The sequence below is a fragment of the Dryas octopetala genome, chromosome 1 (assembly GCF_963921425.1).
Source record: "Dryas octopetala chromosome 1, drDryOcto1.1, whole genome shotgun sequence".
Lineage (NCBI taxonomy): Eukaryota > Viridiplantae > Streptophyta > Magnoliopsida > Rosales > Rosaceae > Dryas > Dryas octopetala.
In genome coordinates this window covers 2,205,888-2,232,524 of record NC_141366.1, presented here as the reverse complement: position 1 = coordinate 2,232,524, position 26,637 = coordinate 2,205,888, and the positions used below count along the sequence as shown (strand labels likewise).

The following is a 26,637-nucleotide window of genomic DNA, read 5'->3' as shown; positions in this document are numbered from 1 at the left end:
CAAAATACCCGGCCCAGAGGGCTCAGGGTTTGGGCTAGAGATAATTAACACGTGTTTGAGTCAAAGTCGGCAAGACAACATCTCTTCGTGACTTACCTATATAAACTACAAACAAGCACTAGCGTGGAAATATCTTATATCTGAGTCTTACCCTAATCTCTCTGTCTGTCTGTCTCTCTCTCTCTCTCTCTCTCTCTCTCTCTCTCTCTCTCTCTCTATCTCGAACGTAGATCATGGCTGGAATGTACGGTCAAGAGGGTGGCGGTGGCGCCCCTCCGCCATATGGATCTAGCGGCGGCGGCTACGGTGGAGGATATGGAGGTGGTGGCGGAGGCTACGGTGGAAGCGGTGGTGGTGGAGGCTACGGAGGAGGAGGTGGTGGCTATGGCGGTAAGGGTGGCGATGGCGGTGGTTACGGTGGCGGAGGCCGTGGTGGCCGAGGTGGTGGAGGTTATGGCGGCGGTGGTGGCGGTCGAGGTTTATATATATATATAATTTCGTTACTTTGTTCCTTTGGTTGAATTCTTTTTGAAGTTTTTGTTGTATATGTTTTTAATTTGACCTCTTTGTTTTCGATTGTAGGCGGAGGAGGATATCAAGGAGGAGATCGTGGTGGCCGCGGTGGCGGTGGCCCTGGTGGTGCCAGAGGTGGCCGCGGTGGCAGCGGAAGGGACGGCGATTGGCTTTGCCCTAGCCCAGAGTAATCCCTTTCTCTCTTTTTCTTTATCTGATCTACTTATTGATGAGTTATTTTATTATTTATTTTTCGTATTTTTGGTGAGTCGTAGGTTTTTAACATTAAAGCTTTAAATTTCAGTTAAATTTTTGATTCCCCTTGTTGCATCTGCGTCTTTGATATTGAAATTCGTATGCTTGTTTATAGATGTGGGAATTTGAACTTTGCAAGAAGAACTGAGTGTAATAAGTGTGGTACTCCCTCCCCTGGTGGTGCTGGTGGTGGTGATCGTGGCGGTGGCAGTGGTGGTGGTTACAGTAGAGGAGGAAGTGGTGGGGGCTATGGTGGTAATCGTGGTGGTAGTGGTGGTAGAGGTAGTAATTACGATGGAGGCCGAAGTGGTAACTATGAAGGAGGTAAAGGTAGCAGTTACGATGGAGGCAGAGGGGGTAGTTTTGATGGTAGAGGCGGAGGGGGCAGTAGAGGAGGCTCTTATGGCGGTAACCAAGGAAGAGAAGATAGCGGGTATGGTCAGGTTCCTCCACATGCTCCCCCGTCTTATGCTGGGGCTGGTGGAAGTTACCCACAGCCTTACAATGCTAATTATGGAACAGATGCAGCAGTTCCTCCTCCTACAAGCTATACTGGTGGGCCTGCCTCATATCCCCCATCTTATGGTGGTCCTGTGGGTGGTTATGGCGGTGATGGTCTGGGAGATGCAAGGAGTGGTGGCCGTAGTGGACCTCCTGCTAAATATGATGGTGGGTACGGTGGTGGTGGTGGTCGAGGTGGTTATGGCAGTGCTCCTTCTGAGGCCTCAGCTAAGGTGAAGCAATGCGACCAGAATTGTGATGAAACTTGTGACAATGCTAGAATCTACATTTCAAATTTGCCACCAGATGTTACTGTTGATGAACTGCAGCAACTTTTTGGAGGCATTGGACAAGTAAATTCATAATTTCTGATCTTAATGCATCCCAGTTTTTATAAATTTGAATTGAGATTGTTTTCTATTGTATTTCATCCATGTCATATATTATGCTATTCTATTACTAATTATGTTGCCTCCGATTCTCTAACTCAAGTATCTGTATTTTGGTTTACATCTCTTTCCGTCTTACTAAGATTAAGATCTGACCTGTTAAGAAGTCTTTTTCTTTGGCATCCATGTAAGATAATGGGTTGTGGACAAGTGAAATCTTCTTATCATTTTCCAGAAGTTGGTTATACTTGGATGTTGTTAACTTATGCAAACAAGCACTTGTTGTGACAAGTGAAATCTTTTTTCCATTTCCTAGAAGTTGGTTATACTTTGGTGTTGTTAGCTTATGCAAAGTCATTGTCTTAGGTTGGAAGAATCAAGCAGAAACGTGGCTATAAGGATCAATGGCCATATAATATTAAAATATACACTGATGAGACGGGAAAGAACAAAGGTGATGCATGTTTGGCCTATGAAGATCCGTCTGCTGCACATGCAGCTGGCGGTTTTTACAACGGTAATTGTTTTGGTCTCATTCTGTATTGTATAATGTTGTATGAAGTCTCTGTATACTTATTGTGTACTGTGCTCACAGATTATGACTTTAGGGGATATAAGATAAGTGTTGCAATGGCGGAGAGGTCGGCTCCTAGGGCTTCATTCGACCAAGGGTATCTTCCTATTGACTGCTCATATTATTTAAGCTGAAGTTGGAATGAGCTCTGTATAGTGTTATTCTTGTGCCTTGTTTCTTCCTCACGTTTATCAAAAGTCAGCAAGTCTAAATTTGCAGTCCTGATGTTTTAAGTTTTCTTGTTACTTTTATCTTCTGTGCCTTCCTCAGCTCGCAGAATCACTTACTCAAGTCTTTGAGTAATTTCATTTTGGTGTTTGTTCAATTAGTGATACATTGTGATTTTTGTATGTGGCTTATGAATTTTTTTGAATTTGTGGTTTTCCATAGTGAAGAACTTGTCGCTTTTCTTTTTTTTGGCTGTGTCAATCTTAGTCATTGCTCTACTTGGGAGCTGCTTACTGACTAATCTGTTTGTGAAAACAGTGGTGGTAGAGGTGGATATGGGGGCGGTGATAGGCGCAGGGATGGCGGACCTGATAGACATCAGCATGGCGGAAATCGTTCACGTCCTTATTGAGAGAATTTCCAGATCGAGCACATTTTATGTAATGAGAATTGTTGTCTGAGGGTTTTTGTAGTATTCCGTTGGAGGGGTTCTTAAACGGGAGTCTAAGAGGTAGGTTGTTCACTAACCCTGAGCAAGACCTCTCTCCTCCTCTATTGATTTACCTACCGCTTCCTGGAGGGGTTTTAATTATAGGCCTGGGATTGATTTAGTTGTGTGAATGTTTTTTTAGAGACAAGTGGATAATCTTCAAATTGCTTGCTGCTAAGGTAGGTTGATATTTTCAGGTGAGTGCTGCTCTTTCATAACCATTATTTAACACTTGTTTGGAGATTGCCCAGCTCTGGCTCACTGGGTTCTTGATTGCATCTGATCACTTTATATATATGGCTCAGATGCAAGCATTGATAGAAGCATGTGAAATGCATGGTCATGATTATGTTGTTTGTGCATGCATGCTGTGACTTGAAATGTCGCCTGTATGAGTCATGACTGAACGTGCTTTATTTCTCCTATGAGGGCCTAGATATCCCCAAACATGTGGTCCTGGCCATTGTTTCTTATGTGGCTTGAATTTATGTTGTAATGTATCCTTTGGCATTGTAATGTACCTGACATTAGATGTGGAATTGATATATTGCAAAACCTGGACTATTAGATTGATGGCATGTTATATTATTACCCTATTTGGTAAGGGGAGCTCATCTTTTGTTAATCTTTTAGAATGCCTGATTTAAGTCAAAAAATTGATTTTAATGAGGAAAATCTGTCTTTTATGGGTGGCACCCTTGGTTTTGGTTGGTCCAGTTGAAGGACTTGTATAGCTACCATGCTACATGTGTAGTAGTAGGACAGTAGTAACATTTTACCGATGTTTGAAAATTGTGAGGGTGCTGGACTGGAACAGGTATAGGGATTATTTAACTTGGTAGTTCGCCACATCGTCTGGTGTTTAAGATCTAGTATTGTTTGCTAAAATTGTGTGAATACCCAAAATCTTGGGTACTGGATGCCTTTTATCTGTCTGTTACTTGCTGGGTTGGGCTAGTCTTTCTTGTGGTGCCTGCAAGTACTTGTGGATGACAAGGATCTCTGCTTGGTTAATTCGCCCCTTCAATTGCCATTTCCTCTTCCCCTTCAGTTGCTGATGAGTGCTTACTGTTGTGAGGCCTTCTTTCTTGGGTGGTTGTGCGGCAGTTCTTTGAGACTCCATGTGTCTAGCGACTGCTGTTATATTGTATTGTTGGCATTGGCTTTTATGGCAACATGAAGATACCTCTTTGTTTCAATTTTAGTTTAAGGGTGGGTAAGGTGGCTTGTAATGATGATTAGGACAGTTAAGTTGAAGTCGAGTAACTTGACCCTTGGTGGGATTTTTACTTTTTATTTTTTTATTGTATAGGTCCGTTCGATTGCACAATGTAAATCTGGAACAATTACATTTCCGTGTGAAACTTAATTTTGGTTGATGTGTTTCTCCATTTTCTTGCCCCCAGTAAATTTTTATTTTCTGGATGAAGTGTTCAAAAGATTTATGCGCATGGAAAATGATCTAAAAATGATTTTATGCACGTGATGTCCTACAATGCTATTGTCCTCGTCAACCGTTAAAAATGGTATTATCATCATAGGAACGACAAAAATTATTTCTTTCCAACTATCCGAGTATGTGACGCTGATGCAATTATGTTAAAGACAATTTGGTAAACTAATTTAGGTAAGCTCTGATACTGAGAAAATCAGGCTCAAACTTACTCTTATTCTATTTCAAATAGCAATTTAAAACATTGGCAAGGCCATTAATTGTTGGTTCATCTCTTGGCTGCATAAAAGATTATCAACCAGAGCAAAATGGGGGTTTAAAAGCGACCTCCCATGCTTATCTGTAACTACTTTATGGTGGGTAGGGCATCGCTACAAATTTCTTTTGTATTAAGACCAATTTGCTCTCGTCTTGATTTACTGAAAAATGTTAGTAGGCGACAAGGCGATTAATTGTTGATTCGTCTCTTAGGCTCACCCATGTCTGCTTTTACGTACCCTGTTGAGGGCTGGTAATCATAAATCTGAAGAGCGGGTTTGTCGTTCAATTAATTTGATTTTGTCACAGAGTAGCTTCTTCTGCCAAGTAATTGGTGGCCACCGGTTGGTTTACTAGCCAGAAGCGTGAGAAGAATTTCTCTCTGTAGCGAGAGGGTTGGAATTGGAAAGGAATAAGATGCAAAAGATCTAAAAAGGAAACGAGAAGGAAAACTAACCTAACTTGAAGTCAAATAAAGATTTTTAACCTCTGTTTTTAATTTTTAGAAATTTGACCCTCGAGTAGTGCTCGAACCCCCCCTCGAGAAGTGCTCAAACACCCCTCGAGCACTACTCAATAGGGTTCGAGTACTACTCAAGGGGGGTTCGAGCAATTCTAGATGGGAGCTCGAGCACTACTCGATGGGAGTTCATTTCTAAAAATTAAAAAGGAAACCCATATCACATTTCGCATTACAATTGCTGCCAAAACTTGTGGGATCCCAAAATAATGTATATTTCTTGGAAATATAATTGTTGGCAAAATTCAATTTTCTAGTAGTCTAAATATTTGCTGGAGATGCTATCTCTGTACATGTGTTTGTTGCATGTCATAGGAACCATGTGGCATAGGCGCAGAACCATATTGAGGGGCAGCATCAGCACCACCTTGGGCCTGAAATGCAGAGGACATATATACATCTAAGGTTCATTTGGATGAAAAGGTTTACAAATTAGATTTGTTTGGAATGATAGATACAATGTTTATTCGAATGTTCTTGAGTCAGTTAAATGTTGAAAACATAAAAGAATATTGGATGTTATCTTCCTAAATTTCCATAGTTAGTGAAACTCTGAAGTGCTACAAATTTTAAATCCTAAAGTTCCATAATATTTACCACAAATTTTCCCTGTTGATCTTTCCTAATTTCAGGATTTAACAGCTTCCATCTCAGTTTTCCAATCTCCCTTAGTCTCGGGGATTCTCAAGATAGGAATGAGGGGGATCAAGTAAGCAAGTCTGTGATCATGAGGCTGTTGATTTCTTCATATTTTTGTGTGATTCTAACCTATGAAGAGAAGAGAATTATAGAAGAAAAGTTTTCATACCCATCTCCATGTTACAATTTGTACAAAGATCATATTTACATGTTTCAGTGGCATTGAGGTTATCATCTCAGACACTAACAACTCTTTGCACATCTTTTAGAGAGGTTTGAGAAAAACATCAAGATGATACACACATACAGATACACATACCTGAAGCATGCCATAGGGGTCTGGATATGCATTCCCTCCATATACCATTTCAGGGATTCCATATGTTGTAGCGTACCCAGAATCTGCATAAAAACAACCTAAAGAGTTGATAAAACTCATTTATGGAATCTGGGTTTGTGAATTTAAATGAAGCAACTTAGATTAAAATCATAATAGCTGAATTGGAAGAAACAAGTTGAAGACTTGAAGTTGAATAAATGAATAATGAATGACCTGGCTTTGCTGCAGCAGCAGCTGCTACTGCAGCCCTTGCTCGCTTCTCTGCATTGGCCAGCTCCCCATGAAGCTTTTCAATTTCACGAGCCAAGGCACCCATGGTTTTCGCCATTGCCTGCCGGTGCTCAAGGTTGCTCGCACGTGTTTTCTTCTCATTCTCAATCGCAGCCCTACACGAACAGATATTCTCAATGAATTTAATCACAAAAGCAATGAATTTTTATTCTCAAATTACCTTCCTTTCTGAATCTCCTGCTCGAAGGTCTCAATGTCGGCTTTAATGGCCGCCACTGGCTTCGACTCGGAGCGAGTCCTCGCAACCTCCCCTTCGATCGTCTCCAATTCGGCCGTTAGCTCCTGGCGCGCCGCGCTCATGTCCTGAATATCCGCTCGCACCTGAGCCAGCTCGGCGCCCATGGCGTCGATGGCGCGGAGCTCGGCGTCCATCTTCAACGACCTCTCGTAGACCTCGCGCACCTCGGCGTCCCTCTCCGCTTTTATTTGGCCGGCGGCCACCGACAGGTGGCGGAGGTCATGCTGAGCTGCCGCCAGGTCCTGCTTGAGCGCCACGTGGGTGGCTGCCAGCCGTTGGTTGTCTACGAGGAGGGACTGGATCTCGCGGTGCTGGAGGCCGATGCGGTCCTCCAGCGCCGTCGTGTTGGGGGCTTGGGGATGTCTGAGGAGGTGGCGATGGTCTCGTCCGGCCATGGAGACTCTGTGACTGGCGAGAGAGAGAGAGAGAGAGAGTGTTAATTTTTGCTTAATTGCTTTTGGGTAGTGTGGGCCTGGTGGAGTAGTGTGAATTGGGCCCTAATTTAGGCTACTGGAGACAGAGGCCCAATTTGGCCCATTATATTTCACCAGCTAAATCTAACATTTATAAATCCAACTCAAAATGAAATTCAGCGCCACTTCGCGCTCAAATGTCGGAACTCTTTCGGTTACGCGTCCTAAACAGAAGGTCTGTTCTTCTGCTTCTTCTCCGAGCTTCCATCTCTGTCTTCTCTGGTATTGAAAGGCTTAAATTTACGCAGGTTCGACGATGCGACGCTACGAGTCTTGGAATCGGTTTTGGTTTCCAAGGACGTGAAGTCGTCGATGGAAGTCCAGTCCAGTTTGATGCAGTTCATGAGGTCTGAATCTCTCGCCGTTCTGCGAGAGATTGCCGAGAAAAATGTCGAGCAGAAACTTTTGGTTCTTGAATTTCTCGTTCGCTCTTTCGCACTTGTAGGCGATGTTGAGGTACATCTTCTCAAATAAGGATTGGTTCTAATTTATTGTTTTTTATGTTGATTTTGTGAAATTTGGTGATTTTTGTGGACCTAATTATCGAATAAACTCTACTCGTTAGGTAAATGCTATATCAGTTATTTAGGTACGGGAAGGCCTTTTGGTAATTTGGTACTAATCTTCTGTGCTTGTGAATTGGTTTGTGTTTGCAGAGTTACTTGGCTTTGAGATACGAGGGTTTGCTTTTGCGGGACCTCCAGTCTACAACTTACCCATGGCTACAAGTTCCATATACAGAATGGCTAAACTTTGCTCACCAGTCAAGAGATAGTGGTTTCTATTCTATTGCAGGAAGGGTATGTGTGATCATCATCATCTCTATCACTATAAGCATTGCTCACTTATTAGTATTTTTGCTAAATAAACAAAACAATAACATTTTATGTGAGAAAAGGCGTATTCTGAGATGAGGATCGATTTAAGAACCAAGTCTATAACCAATTGCTTGATTGGGTTCTAGATAGCAGTTAGAGATGCAAGTCCAAATTCTAGAATGTCAATGAAGGAAATTGGAATAAAGTTAGAATTTAGGATAACATGATTTAAATTTTTGTTATGATTTGTGTTGATTGCTACCTATGTCTAGAATGAGCTGCTACTAAAAATCATAGGTATTGTGCTATATACAAGTCTTATTTTCTGTTAGATGAAGCTGGATGAGATGTTCAAATCTGTTGCATCTATCAACTGTTCATTTTCATAAGTAATAGCTAGTAACTTGCATGTTCGGCTACTTTGTGGTTTGTAACTTCACTTCTAAAATTTTCCATTGCTGTCGCAGGCATGTGAAAATGCATTGTTTTGCCTTAAGGAGAAATCTAAGGAAGACCCAAAAACAGATGAAACTTGCCTTAAGAGGAAATCTTCTGAAGACCTGAAAAAGGATGAAGTCTTTGAAAGTGTGCAAGCTATTGAAAAGATAAAGAGACTCAAGGATTGTTCCATGGCATCTGCTTCTTCACACTCCGGTATGTCTTATTAATTGTTTTAATTTTCTTTAATAGTTATGTTAAACTATGTTCAAGTTTGTGGTATATATGCCAGAGTATCTATTAGAGTCAATTTGAGACAGTGATTTGATAACTATATCCACAATCTACTGTTGTTGGTTACAAAGCTTCCTACTTGCTTAGTTATTTCAGGTCAATGATACTGAATTGCTTGCCTATTTGTTATATGAGGTCAAGTTTTCGACCATTATCTCTGCTGTCAAACAGGAGATACGCTATATCCAGGGGAAACAAACCTCTCGATTTTATCATATAGTAGTAATGAGAAAATGTAATGATATGGCAGTGTTAGCTGGAGTTCCTTAATCACTATAATTGCTCCTCTTTACAACCAAATCAATGAACTTTTAGTTTTATGTTAATTCCATGTAAAATAATCCCTATGCTACATCACATTGAAAGGTATCAATTTTTAGAGAGTGTCCCGCGTTGGCACAATACTACATCTAAATTACAAACCTAGAAAAATTAATCTTAGTACAAAATTCTGAAAGATGTGTATGATAGACTTGTTTATATGCAAGAAATCTTACCGAGCTCACTATCTAGCTATACTATGTACTTTTGTTTGCACAGAGGTTGAAATTTATATCTCATGAATTTAAAGATTATGCTAGTAATTTGTGAAGCTGAGTATGAAAGGACAATGTAATTGTCCAATGACAATTTAGTTACAAATATGATCAGGATATTGACTTGTGATTCTGGATATTAGACAATCCACATAATGTGGTTTTCCTTGGCGTTTTGTCTATGACTTTACCATCTGTGAGTCATCTTTGGTAACTAAGATTTGTGTTGATAAGTTTAAAATTAATGGAATTTGCTGTCTATTTGCTATAATTTGATCATGGAAAATTCTGTTTGCTCATATCAGTTCAGGCACAGACAGCAGACTACTTGAAAAAGAGACTAAAAGAGAAGAACAAGGAGTGTTCTCCAGTATGCAAAGAGACAAAGTGTGTAGCAAGCACTTTGTTCAGAAACGGAATAAAAAAACGGAATCTACGAAAATTGAATGAAAGCCGAAGCTTGTTGGGGAACCCTGAAGTTCTATAGTCACAGGAAGACTAATGTATGTGCTTGGGTTGAAGCTATACTTTGGAGCTGGCAATGAATTTTCTGTCAAAGAGTGATTGGGTTGAAGCTATATATGCCAATAACACACAATATTGTGCAGCTTGTGTTGAGTGGGGAACAAAATACAAGCGGAGCCCAGTCAAGTTTTTTATAAAACTAGCATTGCTTCAATCTTACCAACTGTAAACAAAGTACAATTTGTAACAAGATTGTCATCATATTACCAGGACAGGATTTTCGTCCATTTCAAACTTCACAACAATTTTGACTGATCCACTGCACCCTGCAGCCGAGTACCAAAGTTTGTTACAAAGCCATGGCAATCATATATGGCCCCAAGCAGTAGGCTTTAGGGGATCAAATTTAATTGGTTTCTACCTACAAACTATTGAGAATATCAAAGCAAGTGGGTCAGCACTTTTTTCTTCAAGGCCCTATTGATTTTCACTGGCTTGGAGTTTTGGTGCATCAGCCTGGCCCGGTCGCAGGTACCCATCCATCCTTATCTGTCCTTTCGTTTATTTTATTTTATATTTCTGTTTATTATATCTTCTGTGCCCCTGTTTAGCTTATGTTGGCCATGGTCTACTGGTCTTTTGGGTACCTTTAGAGAATCTTAGAAGTGAAGATATATGCAGCTAATTAACAGCTATATATAAACAAATAATAAGCGTGGCCCAGCTTGTACCAACCGCTTTCTTTTGCCCCCAAAATTTTCATTGCAGTGAATTGATATTGGGGACTTGCAATTTGAATAGAAATGATCGCATTGGAAATCCAACACCCACTCTGTTTAAGCAAATTGAATTTCAGGTCAGTAACCATTTGAACTCCCCCACTTTTGAGGCTGCCATTGTCAAACATTGCTTCTATTCTAATAATTCTAGTTTCCATCATTTTAGACTTGAAAAAAAACAAAATACCAAGCATATCTCAAGAATCGAATCTTCCATATCACCAGGCAAGCGCATTCAATGTTTGCATCGGAGGTTGCATGTTTTATTTTTCTCTAAGTTGGTGAAAGATGTCTGTTTTTCCTCTACTTTATTCATTTGCTTAAAATATAGAGTAAAACAAAGTTTACATGGATCTCACCGTCTAGAGCCTCGAAGTTTTTCTTCTTCCTAGAGCTTAGGGGTTTGAAACTTGAAACCGGAAACTGAAACTTATATAAAATACGCGTTTTCTGAGGTAATGATGCACTAAAAGAAATTCAACATAATGGACCCATTTATTTATTAGTATTGTATGAGATAGATGAGAGTCTAATTGAAAACATAGACTTGGTTTATAAGATAATGCGTATAAAGTACTAACTAAAAAAAAGAAAAAAAAAACAAAACAGATATATATACATATGCCATGACAACTAGGGGAAGAGAGCTGTTTTCCTCGGAACAAAAGATTAGAAGCTTGGAATCATGTGGAGAGCATTAAATGCAAGAGAGTGAGAATAGGTCTTAGGGTTCCACAATTGCTATTGTTTTAGTTTCAATCTCTCTCGAAATGGGTTTCCCTTTAATAAATTCTTAAGCCTTTGCTTCATGTCGGATCTCATTAATTGGGTCACATTAATTTCTTGGTGGGGGTAGTATTATCATGCTTATCGGTATTAATATAATGTATAGACGTGATGAGGATTTCAAATTAAAATAAAGTCTAGTACTGGTCACTGGTGTGACGTGTTCATGGATAGTTAATTTGCAGTCATGCAATGTTGTACATGCATGTATAATATATGCTCAAAAATATTTCCCAATTTTTTTTTCTTTTGGCCTTTTCCTTCAATATATCTGAGGAAGAGAGGTTCGAATTTGATAGGGAAAAAAAAGGTTGTGACTACCAATTCAGGCATAATTTGATTCCTACATTTCTGTCTTATATGAAATTCATCTTCCCTTCCTTTTTTTTTTCAAGTTTTCTGGTTGATGATCTGTGTAGATGTGATTATAATAAAATGTTCTTATAGTGGCTTCTAAAATTGCACAATTTCCAGCTACAAAAATAAAGAGGGAAGGAAAAAAAACAGAAGAAAGAAAGAAAAGAAAGTTGATCTATACAAGAAGTGTAGCCAATTTGGTTGGCCAAAGATCACCATGATTGCAAGATCAGGGTATCAATTCTAGGGTATCAATTCTAGCAGTAGACCTACAAATTTTTAATTTTTTTTAACATAACTAATAATATTAGTGAAAAAGGCTTAGTTGTTATACAGTATGTAAGAAGACATTCTAGAATTTTACAAGTGTTTTTTATTTTTATTTTTACAAAGGCTTAATTACTCATCGTAAAGTAAAACGCATTAAATTGTAATTGACTTATAAGGAGGAATATAAGGAGGAATAACGAGCATCTCCAATAGATTTTTCAAATAGTTTTGGATGCTCCATTTGTTGTGCCACGTAAGTAAAATTTACTCTAACAAATTTTTCAAATAAACTCTTCAAAATAGAGACTCAAGATCAATTAGTCAAGTGAATTAGGCTCTTTAAATCAAATTTATTATTAAAATATTAATTTAAAAAAGAGATAAAGTAAAAAAAAATATTAAAGACAACTGTATAAAATCACAGTAATAAATTTTGGCTGATCCCACATTAATCAAAAAGCAACGGCTAAATTATTTAACCAATAGCTGAAATTTTATCAAGAGCCCAACAATCAAATTTTTGCCAATATATATATATATATATATATCACGTACTAGCTGTATCTAAATTTTGATCATATCTCAACGAAATTGTTTTGAGTACTATCATTAATTTAAAAGTTGTTTAATGTTTAATGTTTTAAATTTAATATAATCATAATAAAAATCAAATTTTGTTTAAATTTGAAGAGTCTATTAAAGTGAGTAATTTTAACTCTTCAGTTTTCACTCTTCAAATTCCCACATAAATCAGCAAAGTGGGATTTGAAGAGTAAAATTTGAAGAATTTCTTGAAGATGCTCTTAAATGTAATGTAAAGGGTCAAACATTTTTCTTAATTTATTCCATGACATGGAATATATGTTATGTGACTTTTCATTTGGTTTCATGCGTATGACATATGTGAGTGAAATGTTTGACAAATCATGTAATTAAATCGTCAAACTAAGGAGTAGAAAAATTTGAAAAATTTAGAAGTATAAAATTTGTGGCACCATATATTCTCAACTTTTTTTGGTACATTGAATGCTATCGACTCCATAACTTATTCTAGTCCTAATTGTCACCATATTTCTTATCATTCCTCACCAGTCACCACATGAGCTAAGTGGAGTTTAAAAACTTTTAAAAAGCATTGAAACTCTAGAGGATTATCCAGTCATTATTGTAAATGTTGGTAGCTATGTGTGTCTAAATCAATGTTTAATTCAAGTGTTATGTATTAGAATATTCTTGGAAGGATTAAGAAATTGATATTTAAAGAACTGTAGTTGGTGAAGACTGATAAGGAATAGTGATACACTGCATGAAAAATGAGAGAAAAAAAAAACCATAATAATTGGTACACACTTGATAGATATATATATATATATATATATATATAGTGGTGCGTGAGCTAGCGTTGATCAAAGTTTAAATCGTAGATGTTGGGGGGTGTGAGAAAGAGAGAGAGAGGGAGAGAAATGTTAGAAATGTATGTTTCCATGTGAATGTCCGCCAACAAACATTCACGTTGAGTCCATCTCTCTCGGTGTATTGGTCCCGGTTAGGGTTTCACATCGCTTTCATTCATTGTGTACAATATTTACTAAACTCTAACCTTAATTACTCTCTCCACATTTAATGACCTCCACATTATCTAGAATTTAATATTCAATTTTTAATAATTAATCACTATTTTTCTTCTCTTACTCGTTTTGCTCATACCAATACATAATGCAGAACACAGAAATAGAAGTCGAGAGTCAAAGCAGAACGTGAGAGCTACACAACAGTGCATGGCTTGCTTGCTGCCAACCTAGCTATAATATATATCAGACCATTCACGCGCCTGTAGGCGGTGGTCAATAAGAAGGATCTATTGCAGTACTGCATAGGAAGTGACCCAATTGCCCTTGCTATAGTCACATTAATTCAAATCCTTGACATTAATTTTCACATATGAAATGGTAAGTTGTCTGAGTTGGGAATATCCAGATTCCAGTCTTTAAGTCTATATATGAATTTTGATTATATATAATTGTTAATTGTGATGATAATATTATTTTAATAGTGAAGCATGTGGAACCATTCTACCCTAAGCTACCATCCTTGAACTAATATAAATATGCAATTTCAGCTCTCCATTTCCCTTCAACATACACTAAGCTCTGCTAGCTCCTCCTTTTGTTATAATTCTGCAATACTGCAATACTGCTTGTAGCTTTAATTTCCTTGTTACTAATTAGTACTTGAGAGAGAAATTTTAATTTCTTGTTAAATTTGGGTTAATTGTTGTTGGGGTGAAATATTGTTATGGGGGGCTCTTCACCATGTGCTTCCTGCAAGTTGTTGAGGCGGCGGTGCGCCAAGGACTGCATCTTTGCCCCCTACTTCCCTTCTGATGACCCTCATAAGTTTGCCATTGTTCACAAGGTTTTTGGTGCTAGCAATGTCAGCAAAATGTTGCAGGTTAACTCTCTCTCTCTCTCTCTCTCTCTCTCTCTCTCTCTCTCTCTCTCTCTCTCTCATTCTTATTCATTGTATATATTCTGCTTTTGAAAAGTTCCATGAACAGAGCTGTGCTCAAATTGATGTAGTTTTCATATATAGAACAGTTCTCCAAATAATACTAGATACACCAACTATTTTCTCAACTCTCTCACAAGACTGGTGGGGTACGTTCATGTAGGATCGACCCGTTGATCTCATTTGAAAGAGTTGAATAAAGTACTGTTGGGAAACAATTTGGTGTGTATAGCATTACCCTTGTGAATAACTAGGTGTTAATTATATTCCGTGATGATGGTCATGATCAGGAGCTTCCGATTCATCAAAGAGCAGATGCAGTGAGCAGTTTGGTGTATGAAGCAAATGCCAGAGTGAGAGACCCAGTTTATGGATGTGTTGGGGCCATATCTTTCCTGCAGAATCAAGTTTCGCAGCTACAAATGCAGCTTGCAGTGGCACAGGCTGAGATCCTCTGCATCCAGATGCAGCAGGAGCCTGCTGCACCCAGCTGCTTACCCACCACCCATATGCATGGCCAGATTGATCATCATCAAGATATTGATCACAAGTCTCTTCTTTTATCCAATACTACAACTCATCATCATGACTTCAATAACATGCCACAATACCTCACCGCCTTTGCTAACCCTTCTAGCAATAATGTAATCCAAGACCCTCTTAAAAGAGAGTCTCTCTGGACTTGATCATCATCTCATAATTTGCTAATTATGATTAATCAAGCTTTGTCAATCCATCTAATTAATTTCTCTTATCTTTGGTTGATTCATATTTCATTAGTCTCTCTTTGTGTATGTGTGGGTGTGATGCTCATGTGCACGCAGGCATGTGCTTTAATTTGTGCGTGTGCGTGTGTGTGTGTGCGTGTGCGCGCGCGAGAGAGAGAAGAACATGAGGATCTGGAATTCTGGGTCAACCCCTGCATGTGGGAGATAGAGTAAAGTAGGGTGTAAAAAGCTTCTTTTTCTTACTATAGACGTCACCCTGTAACGCTTTGAGTCTTTGACTAGTATTTCCTTTTCCCTAAATTTTTTTCTCATTCTAATCATTACCTCTATGGCTCTATTGTACAGAAAAACTTGTATACCCCGGGCGCAATGCATCTAAGCTCTCTCACATAAAGGGTTAGAATATGATGTATGAAACTTGGTTGATGAGTCTGACTACATATTTTTGTGGGTTTATACAAATCAGATATATGGATGTCGTGACCCAATTCAGTCATAGGTGACACTAAATGGATACAGAGATTTACTAAAAAGTCACACATTAGGGTGTGTGTGATACTAATCTTATTTCTATACCAATAAATAAATTGTAATTAGTCGATGAAATTACATATATGACTCTAATTTTGTCATTTTCTATCTAACACTAAATGTGTGTGGGATCTCATATCAAGAGCCCAGTGCATTGCACCATTCCTACGCAATTGTTCTAGCAAGGGTGATTAAGTAATGTTTGAATAACCTGGGAATATATGGGCCTACTATGAATATATATCGACTAGATGTACGTGATCATGATTCTGTATTTGTGTTCTATATAGTTATTTATTTTAAAAAATTAAATTTAAACCGCCCCTTTCTCCCGAATAAAAATAAAAATAAAAATCTCCGACTTCTCAGATCAGAGTGCATGGCAACTCAACCTGGTATGCCACTGGCAACACCGATTTATGTATAAACAGTACAGCTATATATATAAATATGAGAGCTAGCTTTTAAAAATTGAAGGCTTCGCGTGTTCAAGTAAAGAAAGTATTGTGTATGATTATAATATTACGTGATATTATAAATTTATTTAAATTATAATATGTGTATAATAATTAAAAATTAAAATTTTAAATCAATCTTAAAAATTATTCTTAAAATTATACACTTATTATAATCTAAATAGATTGATAACACCACGTCGTTAAATCACCTAGTATTACGGTTAGATACAATAATTTTTCGAGGGATACAGGAAGATCATGTACTCAATTTAATACAAAACAATTAAACAATAATGATCAGTATTCTAATAAGGAATTAATATATTGATTCACTTGCATTAATTGTATATTAATTAATTAATACCAATCTATAATTCTATATATAATATAGTAGCCCGAATTGTCAAGGCAATACCTTGGAATGGACGGTGGCTGTATGCCTGTATGCGTTGACGTGTTGTGATTTGGAAAACACCTTTATCCTTTCTGGGACCATTTGATCGAGAAGAGACTGGAAACAAATTTGGGACAACACACCCAACTTAATTTATCTTTTTGCTATAGATATTTTATACAAGCTAGCGCCTATATATATATATGAAGATACGTGATGAAAAAATTGCTCCGATGAGCAGAAAATTAAGGTATTAGATTAAATTTGTAAATATGTATTAATATTAACAATCGATTGCATATTTGGGTGACCAAAAGATGACCAGCAAATCGATGAATTTCCAAAAAGCCATGCAGGAATATATAATATCTGGGAAAGTAGGCATGTGATAGATAGTATTTGCTCTGCAGACTGAGCGAATAGGGCATGAGATAATATCTCTGTGCGACCAACGACGACACCCCCACAAATTGGCGTTTTCCAATTACATATCCACACTATAATGGGCTTCTTCATCTTTGATTTCTTGAAGCTACTGCACCATGCATACAGACAACAAAGAAATTAATGAGACCAATTCGCCTCCATACTTGCTTTTTGTTAATTTCAATCCTAATTACTATATACTATAAATTCAAGGATCCAGCCACTATATATATATATGTACTCTTTTGCTTACGTACACTCTTAATATTACATTAATAATACATATATGCTTAGAATTAAAGTCAAGAGACAAACCCTATTAGCTAGAGATATGACTTCACATAACAAATTAACCCTTTGAAACTTGTTAAGGATTTTTTATCATGATTACGTGCTTCTTGGTGCAACAATTCAAGGAATAAGTCCTTAATCGGTCCCGGCCAATTAATTAAGTCGACATATATATATATATATATATATATATATGCATGCAGTAAAAAAGGCTTGTAGTTGTAGGGCCCTTGGTTCCTCTTTCCAAGCTGGAGAGACCCTAAACTGTTGATGAGGCCATCAAGTCATGAACCAACCAATGGGTTAGAAGATAAGGTGGCACGCGCGTAGGATAAAACACACCATTTCCATTACAATATCTACTCACTCACTCATCTGTTATATTCAAATTGGGTGCATATGCATAGTAATACAAAGAAAGAAAGATAGAGAGGGATCAGAGAGAGAGACATAGAGATAGAGTACGTAAGATAAGATGAGGTACCATTCATTGTTAAGAAGCCCAAAGAAGGAAGAGCAACAAGTACCAGACAGTACTACTACAACAAATTCTTCATCCGAATTCAATGGAGGAGATCAGCTTGATATCATGGATGATTTGGAGCGCATTTTGGGCATTGATGAAGATCAAGACTACGATGATGATCAAAATTTACCAAACAATATGCACACTACTACTACTGGTCATGAACTTAATTGGGATTTTATGGATTGGGAAGAAGTCCACTTTCTTAATGGAGATCAAGAAGGGGGAGAAGAGAATATCATTAATAATGGCACGGATATTGAGTCATGCTTTTTTGAAGAGGAAAGTTACTATAAAAAGAAGGTGGTCATCAAGAGAGAGAATGACCATCAAGTTGGGTTTTGGGATGATATTGAAGATGAGGAGAAGAGGGTGCGACTCAATTTGAATTTGAATTATCAAGAGGTCTTGGATGCTTGGTCGGATCGTGGTTCTCTCTGGGCAGATGATTACTCATCACTTTCTTCCATGGCCGCTACCAATGCCAATTATGTTAGTTCCTTATTAACTTGTTATATATTTTCTATATTTTCCTATATATACTTTTTCACCTTCTTTTATATCTTTTCTCTAATTTATTTCTTTCGCGTTTTCTTCTTTGTTCAAAAGAGAAATGCTATTCTCACTCTCAGTTATATATATTAGCACTCAGAGATATAATGCTCCCCTTTCTTTCCAAAAGCTTTTTATTGGGGGTAAATGAATTAACCATATATGCATGCATGCATTAATTTATGTTTTATGTATGTGAATTATATATTCATCCATTGGTTTTTCCTTGTATGATGCATATATTGTCAAATTGGATCGTTTTAAGTACCAAATTAAACTGCATATTGCAAAAGTGAATGGGCTGTGGAGTGTGGAGTCTCGATCTTAATTAACTAGAATGTTGTATCTAGCTTTCTACTCCTATGTTTTATTAATATTATGTACGTACTGGGAAGTGATCAATAATGCTATGTTAATGTAAATTAATTAATTGTATGTTTAATTATGAAAATGTGGAGATGGGAGAGGTGCCAGTAATGGAAGAAGAGAGAAGTAGCAGAAGGGAGGCAAGTGTTCTAAGGTACAAAGAGAAGCGTCAGACCAGACTCTTCTCTAAGAAGATAAGGTACCAAGTCCGCAAACTCAATGCAGATAAAAGACCAAGACTCAAGGTACATTATATTTCTGCCATTTTTGTCCTCTCTCTCTCTCTAGAATTTCCCTAATTATTGATTTTGAATTTTGAAATTAGATATTTGTCATACAATGTTGCAGGGTCGTTTTGTGAAGAGAGTTTCTTGATGATGAGAAGATGTGAAATATCTCCTCCATCCGTGGACTTCTCCTTTGACTCTGTTTGTGTTTGTCGCGTGAAAATATCTCTAATCCAACCACATGGAACACAAAAAAGCAAATAAAAATATCTCAATTTTTCTGGGAGCTACTAATTTCATGCATGCATTATTTAATGATCCAAAACTTTCTTGCTTCCGGGGTCCACTTATCATGAAAAATGATCGTATGTAGTGAAGCCCATATATATATATACTTCAAACTTAATTGTTACCATAGCATGGTCTTTCCCTGGCAGTTACTGATGAAAATTTGGACTGCATCAGAAGCTGATCACATCGCATGATTTCAATTTGATCAGGAATATATATTGTAAGGGGTCAACTTAATTTCAGTGGCCTGTCAAGCACTGCATTGAATGCATGGTACTAATGGACCCAATTGATCTTAGCTCATAGTGGTCCATGTCAAAATCCATTTTCTTTTGCTCCATCTTTATGGGATTTCTGTATAGTGTCACCGTGCCATTCATTGTATATATGTATATGCTACATACTTTCTTTTTTTTAATAAAGAAGGGAGATTCAAATTTGAAACTTCTTATCATTACATCAATAGTTAATTTATACTACTATATAGCTTGTGATACAAAATATAATGCACATGCGAGCTAAGCTATATATTCAATTAAGTAGTTAACCAATGTTCTTTTGTAACGGTGGTGTGCTGCACTCTGTTGCGAGCAAATATTCAATATTTGATAGTAAATGTAAATGTATGTTTGTGGTCACTGGAGCACACTTGGCACTTAATTTTTCTCTTTTTCATTTCAAACCTTGAATTAAAGCTATGGATGATAGCTAGGGGCTTGATGTTGTCATCCTCATTATATGCAGTTAGATGGATGTGATTAATTAAGTAATTATTAATTTAGTGATATTTAACGATGTTTTAAATTTGAATCCGCCGGTCACATTAAAAATAATGGAATAGATGGAACATGGTAAATGTACGTACTTCTTTTTGCTATTCTATGCGGTCCCTCTGCTGAATGGGATAATCACATTGACACATTATCACACTAGTCGATTGTCCGGTATGGGCTTGAAACTTTTCGAAGGGCCCATAAGAATATGACTGATTGTGACATACATAGAGAGAGACTAGAGAATTCCTGGAGTGGGCTCTTTCACTGTCACCCAACTCGGCCCACTCTTACCATTACTTTACCAAAAAAAGGTCCAGCCCAACCTATACACGTCATCAAAATGCATGACGTGTACGTATACGTTTATTTCTTCTGTCGTCTTCCACTGCTCTTCTTTTATCTTCTGCTTCGTGCTTTGGACATTCCGCCATTTCAGAATCCACTGCGGGTACCAACCAAGCCACACTCCATGGACCTCCGAAATGCAGAACCAACCGCCACATGCCATGTGGCGGCACTGCCATTTCCCGGCCGCGGCCACATCAACCCCATGATCTGCCTCTGCAACTTTCTCGCTTCGATCTCCCCCGACACGATCATCACCGTCATCATAACGGAAGAGTGGCTCGGGTTCATCGGGTCGGACCCGAAGCCCGACAACATACGATTCGCTACAATCCCCAACGTTATCCCCTCCGAGATCGGTCGCGGCGCCGACTCTCCCGGCTTCTACGAAACCGTGTTGAGGAAAATCAGATCCCCGGTCGAAGAGCTCCTCGATCGGCTCCAGCCGCCGGTCGACGCATTGATTGCCGACACTTACTTGGTGTGGTCGGTTGAGATCGGGAATACAAGGAATATTCCGGTGGCTTCTCTTTGGACTATGTCCGCTTCCGTTTACTCGGTCTTCCATTACTTTGACCTCCTCGTTCAACACCGACATTTCCCGGTTAATCTGGAAGGTACGTTACACGCTACTTGAACTCATTTTGAAGGTTTCCATAAATTGACATATGTCGTTTGTATTAGAAATTTTAATTTTAAATTTTAAACTTACAAATATCGAATACTAAAACCATACTGCAATAAGTCCTAATACTCTTAAAATTGAAATATAAGCAACGAACCCTATATGGCTGAAGTGCTGATTGATCAGCTGTCTAAAAAGAATTAAAGAAACATAATCTGTCCTTAGATTTGTGAAATTTTAATTTTATGTTATCTACTTATGTTTCAAAGAAAACCTGCATCATGTATTTTCAAAAGTTGTTATTAAACCTGCATTTTCCCTTTTTACCTTGTTAAAACATTTACTTAAATTTTTCATCGTGAATTTACACATCCCTTAAATGAAGGGTTTATCTCATAACATAATATCAACTGGTGTGTTCGTTTGCGTAGAAAGAGGAGAAGAGCACGTGGACTATATACCGGGACTTCCTTCCACACGTGTGGCAGACCTTCCCACGTGTTTTTATGGGAAAGGGCTTCAGGTCTTGGATAGAGCCTTGGAATCTATTTCATCCCTGTCCAAACCGCAATACCTTTTGTTACCTTCGGTGTACGAGTTTGAAGCCCAAGTGATTGACGCTTTGAGACAAAGTGTTCCTATCCCTGTTTATCATATTGGGCCTACCATTCCTTACTACAACAAAGTGGAAGCCCATTCAGGGCCCAATAAGGCCCAGTATTTTCAGTGGCTAGACATGCAGCCCAGAGGGTCCGTTCTGTATGTGTCACAAGGCAGCCTGCATTCGGCATCGAAAGCCCAAATAGATGAAATCGCTTTTGGGCTGCGAGACAGTGGGGCTCGGTTCTTTTGGGTGGCCCGTGAGGAAGCTTGGAAGTTGAAAGAGAAATGTGGTGAGATGGGGATTGTTGTGCCTTGGTGTGATCAATTGAGGGTGTTGTGCCACACTTCTTTAGGAGGGTTTTGGTCCCATTGTGGCTGGAATTCGACCTCAGAAGCTGTTTTTGCTGGCCTGCCAATGTTGACATTCCCTATATATTGGGACCAAGTCCCAAATAGTAAGATGATTGTGGAGGATTGGAAGATCGGGTGGAGGGTGAAAAAGGGTGTGGGAGAAGAAACTTTGGTAAGTAGAGAAGAGATTGCTGGGCTTGTTCGAAGGTTTATGGATTTGGAAAGCGAGGAGGGTAAGGAAATGAGGAGCAAAGCAAGAGAGCTTAGGGACACTTGTCAACGAGCAATTGGAAAAGGTGGGTCGTCTTATACCAACATTCAGGCCTTTCTAAGTGACATATCAAGATGCAACAAGCATTAAGCAAGTTGTTGTATCATGGATTTTGTAATAAGAGCAGTATTGTATAAGTTGAGAACGGTATCTCAGTTACTATATTGAATGCATGAAAAGTTACTCATACATTCAATCTAAAACGATTGCATTGCATTCACAATTCCTAACAATTAATCTATATACGAAATTAATCTTGTATAAAATATAAGAATCATCACTATTTAAACAAAGTTTTTTTTTTTTTTTTGGCCAGGAAAGGTTATTTAAATGACTGAAACCACAAAAAATTACTTCAATTCCAGCCGGTCACATTAAGAAGAGTAATATTAAGAGTTTATCTCATTCATATGTGACCTAAACACATTTAAAAAAGAACAATACTTGAATCCTCATGCATATATGGCATCAAATAACACTTTCACAAAGGACCACCGAACAGCACCCACTTTCACAAACTAATAAGTAATAAGTCCTTGTTTCTTCAGTTTCACCAGATTCACCGCTCTGTCAGTCACCTTCCGAACAAGAAAATCAAATTCATTAATGCGTAAATTAGTAGTTAGAAGACAACAGCAACTGAGGGGTATTTTCGTCTTTTACCCAGTTTCATAACAAGCTCGCCTACGCTACGGCTATGCTGTTATACATAGGTAGCTACCGTAGCTTCTTCAATCTTCATATCTGACGGAGAAAAATGGGTACTGTGAAGGTGGAGCCAAACCCAGTCTGCCACGTGGTGGCGCTGCCGTATCCCGGGAGAGGCCACATCAACCCCATGATGAACTTGTGCAAATTACTAGCTTCAAGAAAACATGACATCCTCATCACCTTCGTCGTCACCCAAGAGTGGTTGGGCTTCATCGGCTCGGACCCCAAGCCGGCTAACATCCGGTTCGCCACTGTGGCAAACGTCATACCCTCCGAGCTCGTCCGCGCCAAGGACTTCCCGGGCTTCGTGGAAGCTGTGAACACCAAGCTGGAAGCTCCCTTTGAGCGGCTTCTTGATGGGCAGCTTGAGCAGCCGGTGAGCGTTATAGTTGCTGATCCCTTCGTAGTTTGGGCAGTGAGGGGGGGGAACCGGAGGAATATTCCGGTAGCTTTACTTTGGCCTATGTCGGCGTCGGTGTTCTCAGTGTTCCACCACTTTGAGCTGTTCAAACAAAAGGGTCACTTCCCGGTTGATGTAACAGGTGCCTACTTGCCGACATGGACAGGTTAGGTACATTATTGCTTATTACTTTTTCGCATATTATATGTGGACCATGTGGTGGTCCTGGTGGATGATTAAAATTTTGATTCTAATAAAATTAGATAAAATTGATAGAAATTGTTATCAGAATAAAATTTGACTATATTTTTATTTAATATATTATCTACTATATTAATAAAAATATTAAAAAAATTAAATTATATAATATGTTTTATGTGATATAAATTAAATATAATGCGTGCTGGAGGTAAATGCTGTTTAAAAAATAGACTAGTAATTAATAATTATATAAATAATACATCAAATTTATTTATATTATAATATTAAATTATAAATTAAATAAGTATTAAATAAAATAAATATAATGCGTATTAGAGACAAATACTGTTAAATAAAAATAATTCACTAATTAACAATTATATATAAATAACTTTTTTTTAAGAGATCAAAATATATTAGGGTTTAAAAACAATTAAACGAAACTCTAAAACGGCAAAACAAAACCCTAAACTTTTTTTTTTCTTTTCAATTGCCCAAAGACCCCAAACTCCAATCAACTCTAAATTTTTTTTTTCTTTCCCCTTGTGACTCTCCAGTCTTCCCCTCATTAGTCAATAGTCATTTCTCACTTCTCATTCTCATTCTCATCTTTTTCCTTTTCATCCCCCAAAAGTCAAAACCGCTCACCTACTCCCCCTTTTTTTTTTTTTTTTTTTTTTTCTTCTCATTTCTCTCCACAAACTCCACCCCCATGATTCTCTCTCTCATTCATCTTTCTCTCTCTCGGCATCTCCATCACTAGCTCACCCTCACCCTTATCTCTTCCTCCCTTCTCTTTTTCTCCTTCAACTCGCCCCCTATTGCCGAAACTCACCGAAAACCCAGCCCCTCTTCTCTTCCTCCCTTCACGGCCTCACTTCATCCCAAAACCTAGTCCTTCTCTTTCTCTATCAATCTCCCAAAACTCATAAACTCCCCAAAAATCCTAACTGCCAAAAATTCTGCAAAATTGACAAAATCTTAACGAATTTTTGTTGGGTGTGTGTTAAAATTTCGGGACCCTAAAAAAAGAGCGAAATTTTATTCCATGGGTAGATGCACGTGGGTGTCACTTGAAAGACATTTATCTTATATTTTTTTTATGGTCTGATTGTTGAAAGTCGTTAGTCATTTTGCTAGATATTTCAACTTTGGGTTAAATACAAAAATGGTTTAAGAACTTTACACTGATTCTCAATTTGGTCAATTAACTGTAAAAAATGTCAATTTGGTCCACGAATTTTCCAAGTTGTACCAAAGTAGTACAAACGTTAACTTCCATCCGAAAATTAATTGAATTGGTTACATGAAAATGTGATAAACGGACTAAAATGCCTCTGAAAATGTGGTCACTTGTTGTGAGCATAACCAATTTCCATTAAGTTTTTCGATGGAAGTTAACGTTTGTACTACTTTGGTACAACTTGAATAGTTTGTGGATCAAATTAACACTTTTTATAGTTAGTAGACCAAATTGAGATTAACTATAAAGTTCATGAACCATTTTTGCATTTAACCCTTCAACCCTTCCACATTTTTTTTTTTTTCAAAAGATTTTTTTGTGCTTCTTTTCCCATACGTGATATTTATTTTTTTGGTAAGAACCATACGTGATATTTGATCATAGAACTTTTGGAATTTTGGGTTTGTCTGATATTTGATCAAAATCTAATAGAACTTGGTATACCATTTAATATGACCAAAGTCTTTTCTTATGCATTTTTTTTCACTGAAATTGTTTTTATGTTTCTCCTTGCCTAATGTGCAAAAGAGCCTGGAGATGAGGTAATAGACTACATCCCTGGAATCTGCACCATACGCATAGCAGATCTTCCCACAGTATACTATGGAGACGGTCTGCAAGTCCTGGATAGACTCCTTGAAGCTGTTTCAAGCGTATACAAAGCACAATATCTTTTGTCCACTTCAGTGTACGAGCTTGAGCCCCAAGTGTTTGATACATTGAAAGCCATACTACCTTTGCCTGTCTACCCCATTGGCCCGAGCATACCCTACTTTGAGCTCCCACAAAATTCTTCCACTGATGAAAATGGGCTCAGCTATCTACAGTGGCTAGACTCTCAACCCAAACACTCTGTCTTGTACATCTCCTTGGGAAGCTTCCTCTCAGTTTCAAAAGCCCTAATGGATGAAATTGTTGCTGGGGTTCGCTTAAGTGGTGTTAGGTACTTGTGGGTGGCTCGTGGGGAGGCCTCTAGATTGAAAGATGGGTGTGGGGAAATGGGTTTGGTGGTGCCTTGGTGTCAACAATTGAGGGTGTTGTGCCATTCTTCTATTGGGGGGTTTTGGTCACATTGTGGGTGGAATTCCACTCTAGAAGCTGTTTATGCAGGTCTTCCAGTTCTTGCTTGCCCTATTTCTTTTGACCAGGTCACAAATGGTAAGCAAATTGTGGAAGATTGGAAGATTGGGTATAGGGTGAAGAAGAAGGAGGGGGCTGAGCATTTGGTGACCAGAGAAGAAATTGCAGGACTCGTGCAGAGGCTTATGGATATTGAAAGCAAGGAGGGGAAAGAAATGAGGGAAAGAGCGAAACAATTTCAAGAGACTTGTCAAGGAGCAATTGCTAAAGGTGGCTCATCAGACACCAGCCTTGATGCTTTTATCAAGGATATTTCACAAGCCCATCGCCACTAAGCAGAATTGTGTAACTCTTTCACATGATTCATTGCTTTCAGGAGACTTGTTTTCAGCTTTCCATAAGGCTCAGTTTAAGTTGGGACCTTCTGTTCTCAACAGGGAATTCCTGAAAAATAAAACTCCAAGTATCAAATAAAATACATGAAAAATTAATTTCGTGGATTAGAATTTGGGTTTTCTAAATATAACAGAGCTACAAAGTTTATGCAAAACCTACACATGCAAACTTAGGGTATGTTTGATTGTAAGAATGCAAACCCCATGATCAATCTCTGCAAATTACTAGCTTAAAAAAAAGACGACATTCTAATCACTATTGTCGTCACAGAGGAGACTGCTTCATAAGTTCATATGCTCTGATCCCCAGCCCAAAAATCATACTGAATCAGCCAATAGGGCAGGGCTGGGCTGGGCTCGGCTGGGCTGAGCCTTCGGGATAGGGGCTTCAGGGTGGGCCTGAGATGGGAATTGGGTGGCCCGTTAACCATGTTGTGAGCGAAATTCTAAAATGATCCCATTTTTACTTTCCAAACTCTACACTATGTTTTAT

The 26,637-nt window shown here is 38.2% G+C and overlaps 7 protein-coding genes across 8 annotated transcripts; 6 read left to right on the top strand and 1 right to left on the bottom strand.

Annotated features, from left to right (window-relative positions):
- The first annotated feature begins 213 nt into the window (after positions 1 to 213).
- On the top strand, positions 214 to 4,275 carry TAF15B (TBP-associated factor 15B). Of its 2 annotated transcripts, XR_015119908.1 has the most exons (7): positions 214 to 477; positions 583 to 700; positions 884 to 1,622; positions 2,025 to 2,175; positions 2,254 to 2,329; positions 2,719 to 2,911; positions 3,033 to 4,275. XR_015119908.1 is itself a non-coding variant. In XM_086229530.1 (6 exons), exons 1-6 carry the CDS (start codon positions 234 to 236, stop codon positions 2,810 to 2,812), a joined length of 1,422 nt encoding a protein of 473 aa, XP_086085656.1. In that variant the 5' UTR covers positions 215 to 233; the 3' UTR covers positions 2,813 to 4,275. The 2 variants fall into 2 exon arrangements, 1 of the variants encoding a protein (XP_086085656.1); XM_086229530.1 differs by having other exon boundaries at positions 215 to 477; positions 2,719 to 4,275.
- A 797-nt stretch (positions 4,276 to 5,072) lies between these two features.
- On the bottom strand, positions 5,073 to 7,034 carry LOC147296318 (protein FLC EXPRESSOR). The gene is made up of 4 exons (XM_086234645.1): positions 6,552 to 7,034; positions 6,314 to 6,486; positions 6,080 to 6,162; positions 5,073 to 5,495 (listed from the first exon to the last, which is right to left on the bottom strand). Exons 1-4 carry the CDS (start codon positions 7,022 to 7,024, stop codon positions 5,403 to 5,405), a joined length of 822 nt encoding a protein of 273 aa, XP_086090771.1. The 5' UTR covers positions 7,025 to 7,034; the 3' UTR covers positions 5,073 to 5,402.
- Positions 7,035 to 7,151: 117 nt separating this feature from the next.
- LOC147296317 (protein DOUBLE-STRAND BREAK FORMATION) lies at positions 7,152 to 9,805 on the top strand. Its single transcript, XM_086234646.1, has 5 exons — positions 7,152 to 7,277; positions 7,351 to 7,558; positions 7,759 to 7,902; positions 8,388 to 8,574; positions 9,494 to 9,805. The coding sequence occupies exons 1-5, from the start codon at positions 7,240 to 7,242 to the stop codon at positions 9,673 to 9,675; spliced, it is 759 nt and encodes a 252-aa protein (XP_086090772.1). The 5' UTR covers positions 7,152 to 7,239; the 3' UTR covers positions 9,676 to 9,805.
- A 4,335-nt stretch (positions 9,806 to 14,140) lies between these two features.
- ASL5 (Lateral organ boundaries (LOB) domain family protein) lies at positions 14,141 to 15,039 on the top strand. The gene is made up of 2 exons (XM_086234647.1): positions 14,141 to 14,296; positions 14,644 to 15,039. The coding sequence occupies exons 1-2, from the start codon at positions 14,141 to 14,143 to the stop codon at positions 15,037 to 15,039; spliced, it is 552 nt and encodes a 183-aa protein (XP_086090773.1).
- Positions 15,040 to 17,527: 2,488 nt separating this feature from the next.
- On the top strand, positions 17,528 to 19,606 carry LOC147296315 (CCT motif family protein). The gene is made up of 3 exons (XM_086257634.1): positions 17,528 to 18,199; positions 18,718 to 18,870; positions 18,974 to 19,606. Exons 1-3 carry the CDS (start codon positions 17,657 to 17,659, stop codon positions 18,998 to 19,000), a joined length of 723 nt encoding a protein of 240 aa, XP_086113760.1. The 5' UTR covers positions 17,528 to 17,656; the 3' UTR covers positions 19,001 to 19,606.
- A 23-nt stretch (positions 19,607 to 19,629) lies between these two features.
- On the top strand, positions 19,630 to 22,525 carry LOC147296314 (UDP-glycosyltransferase 87A1-like). The gene is made up of 2 exons (XM_086257561.1): positions 19,630 to 20,881; positions 21,321 to 22,525. The coding sequence occupies exons 1-2, from the start codon at positions 20,125 to 20,127 to the stop codon at positions 22,202 to 22,204; spliced, it is 1,641 nt and encodes a 546-aa protein (XP_086113687.1). The 5' UTR covers positions 19,630 to 20,124; the 3' UTR covers positions 22,205 to 22,525.
- Positions 22,526 to 22,706: 181 nt separating this feature from the next.
- Positions 22,707 to 26,255, top strand: LOC147296313 (UDP-glycosyltransferase 87A1-like). Its single transcript, XM_086257572.1, has 2 exons — positions 22,707 to 23,391; positions 25,198 to 26,255. The coding sequence occupies exons 1-2, from the start codon at positions 22,872 to 22,874 to the stop codon at positions 26,082 to 26,084; spliced, it is 1,407 nt and encodes a 468-aa protein (XP_086113698.1). The 5' UTR covers positions 22,707 to 22,871; the 3' UTR covers positions 26,085 to 26,255.
- Positions 26,256 to 26,637: the final 382 nt, after the last annotated feature.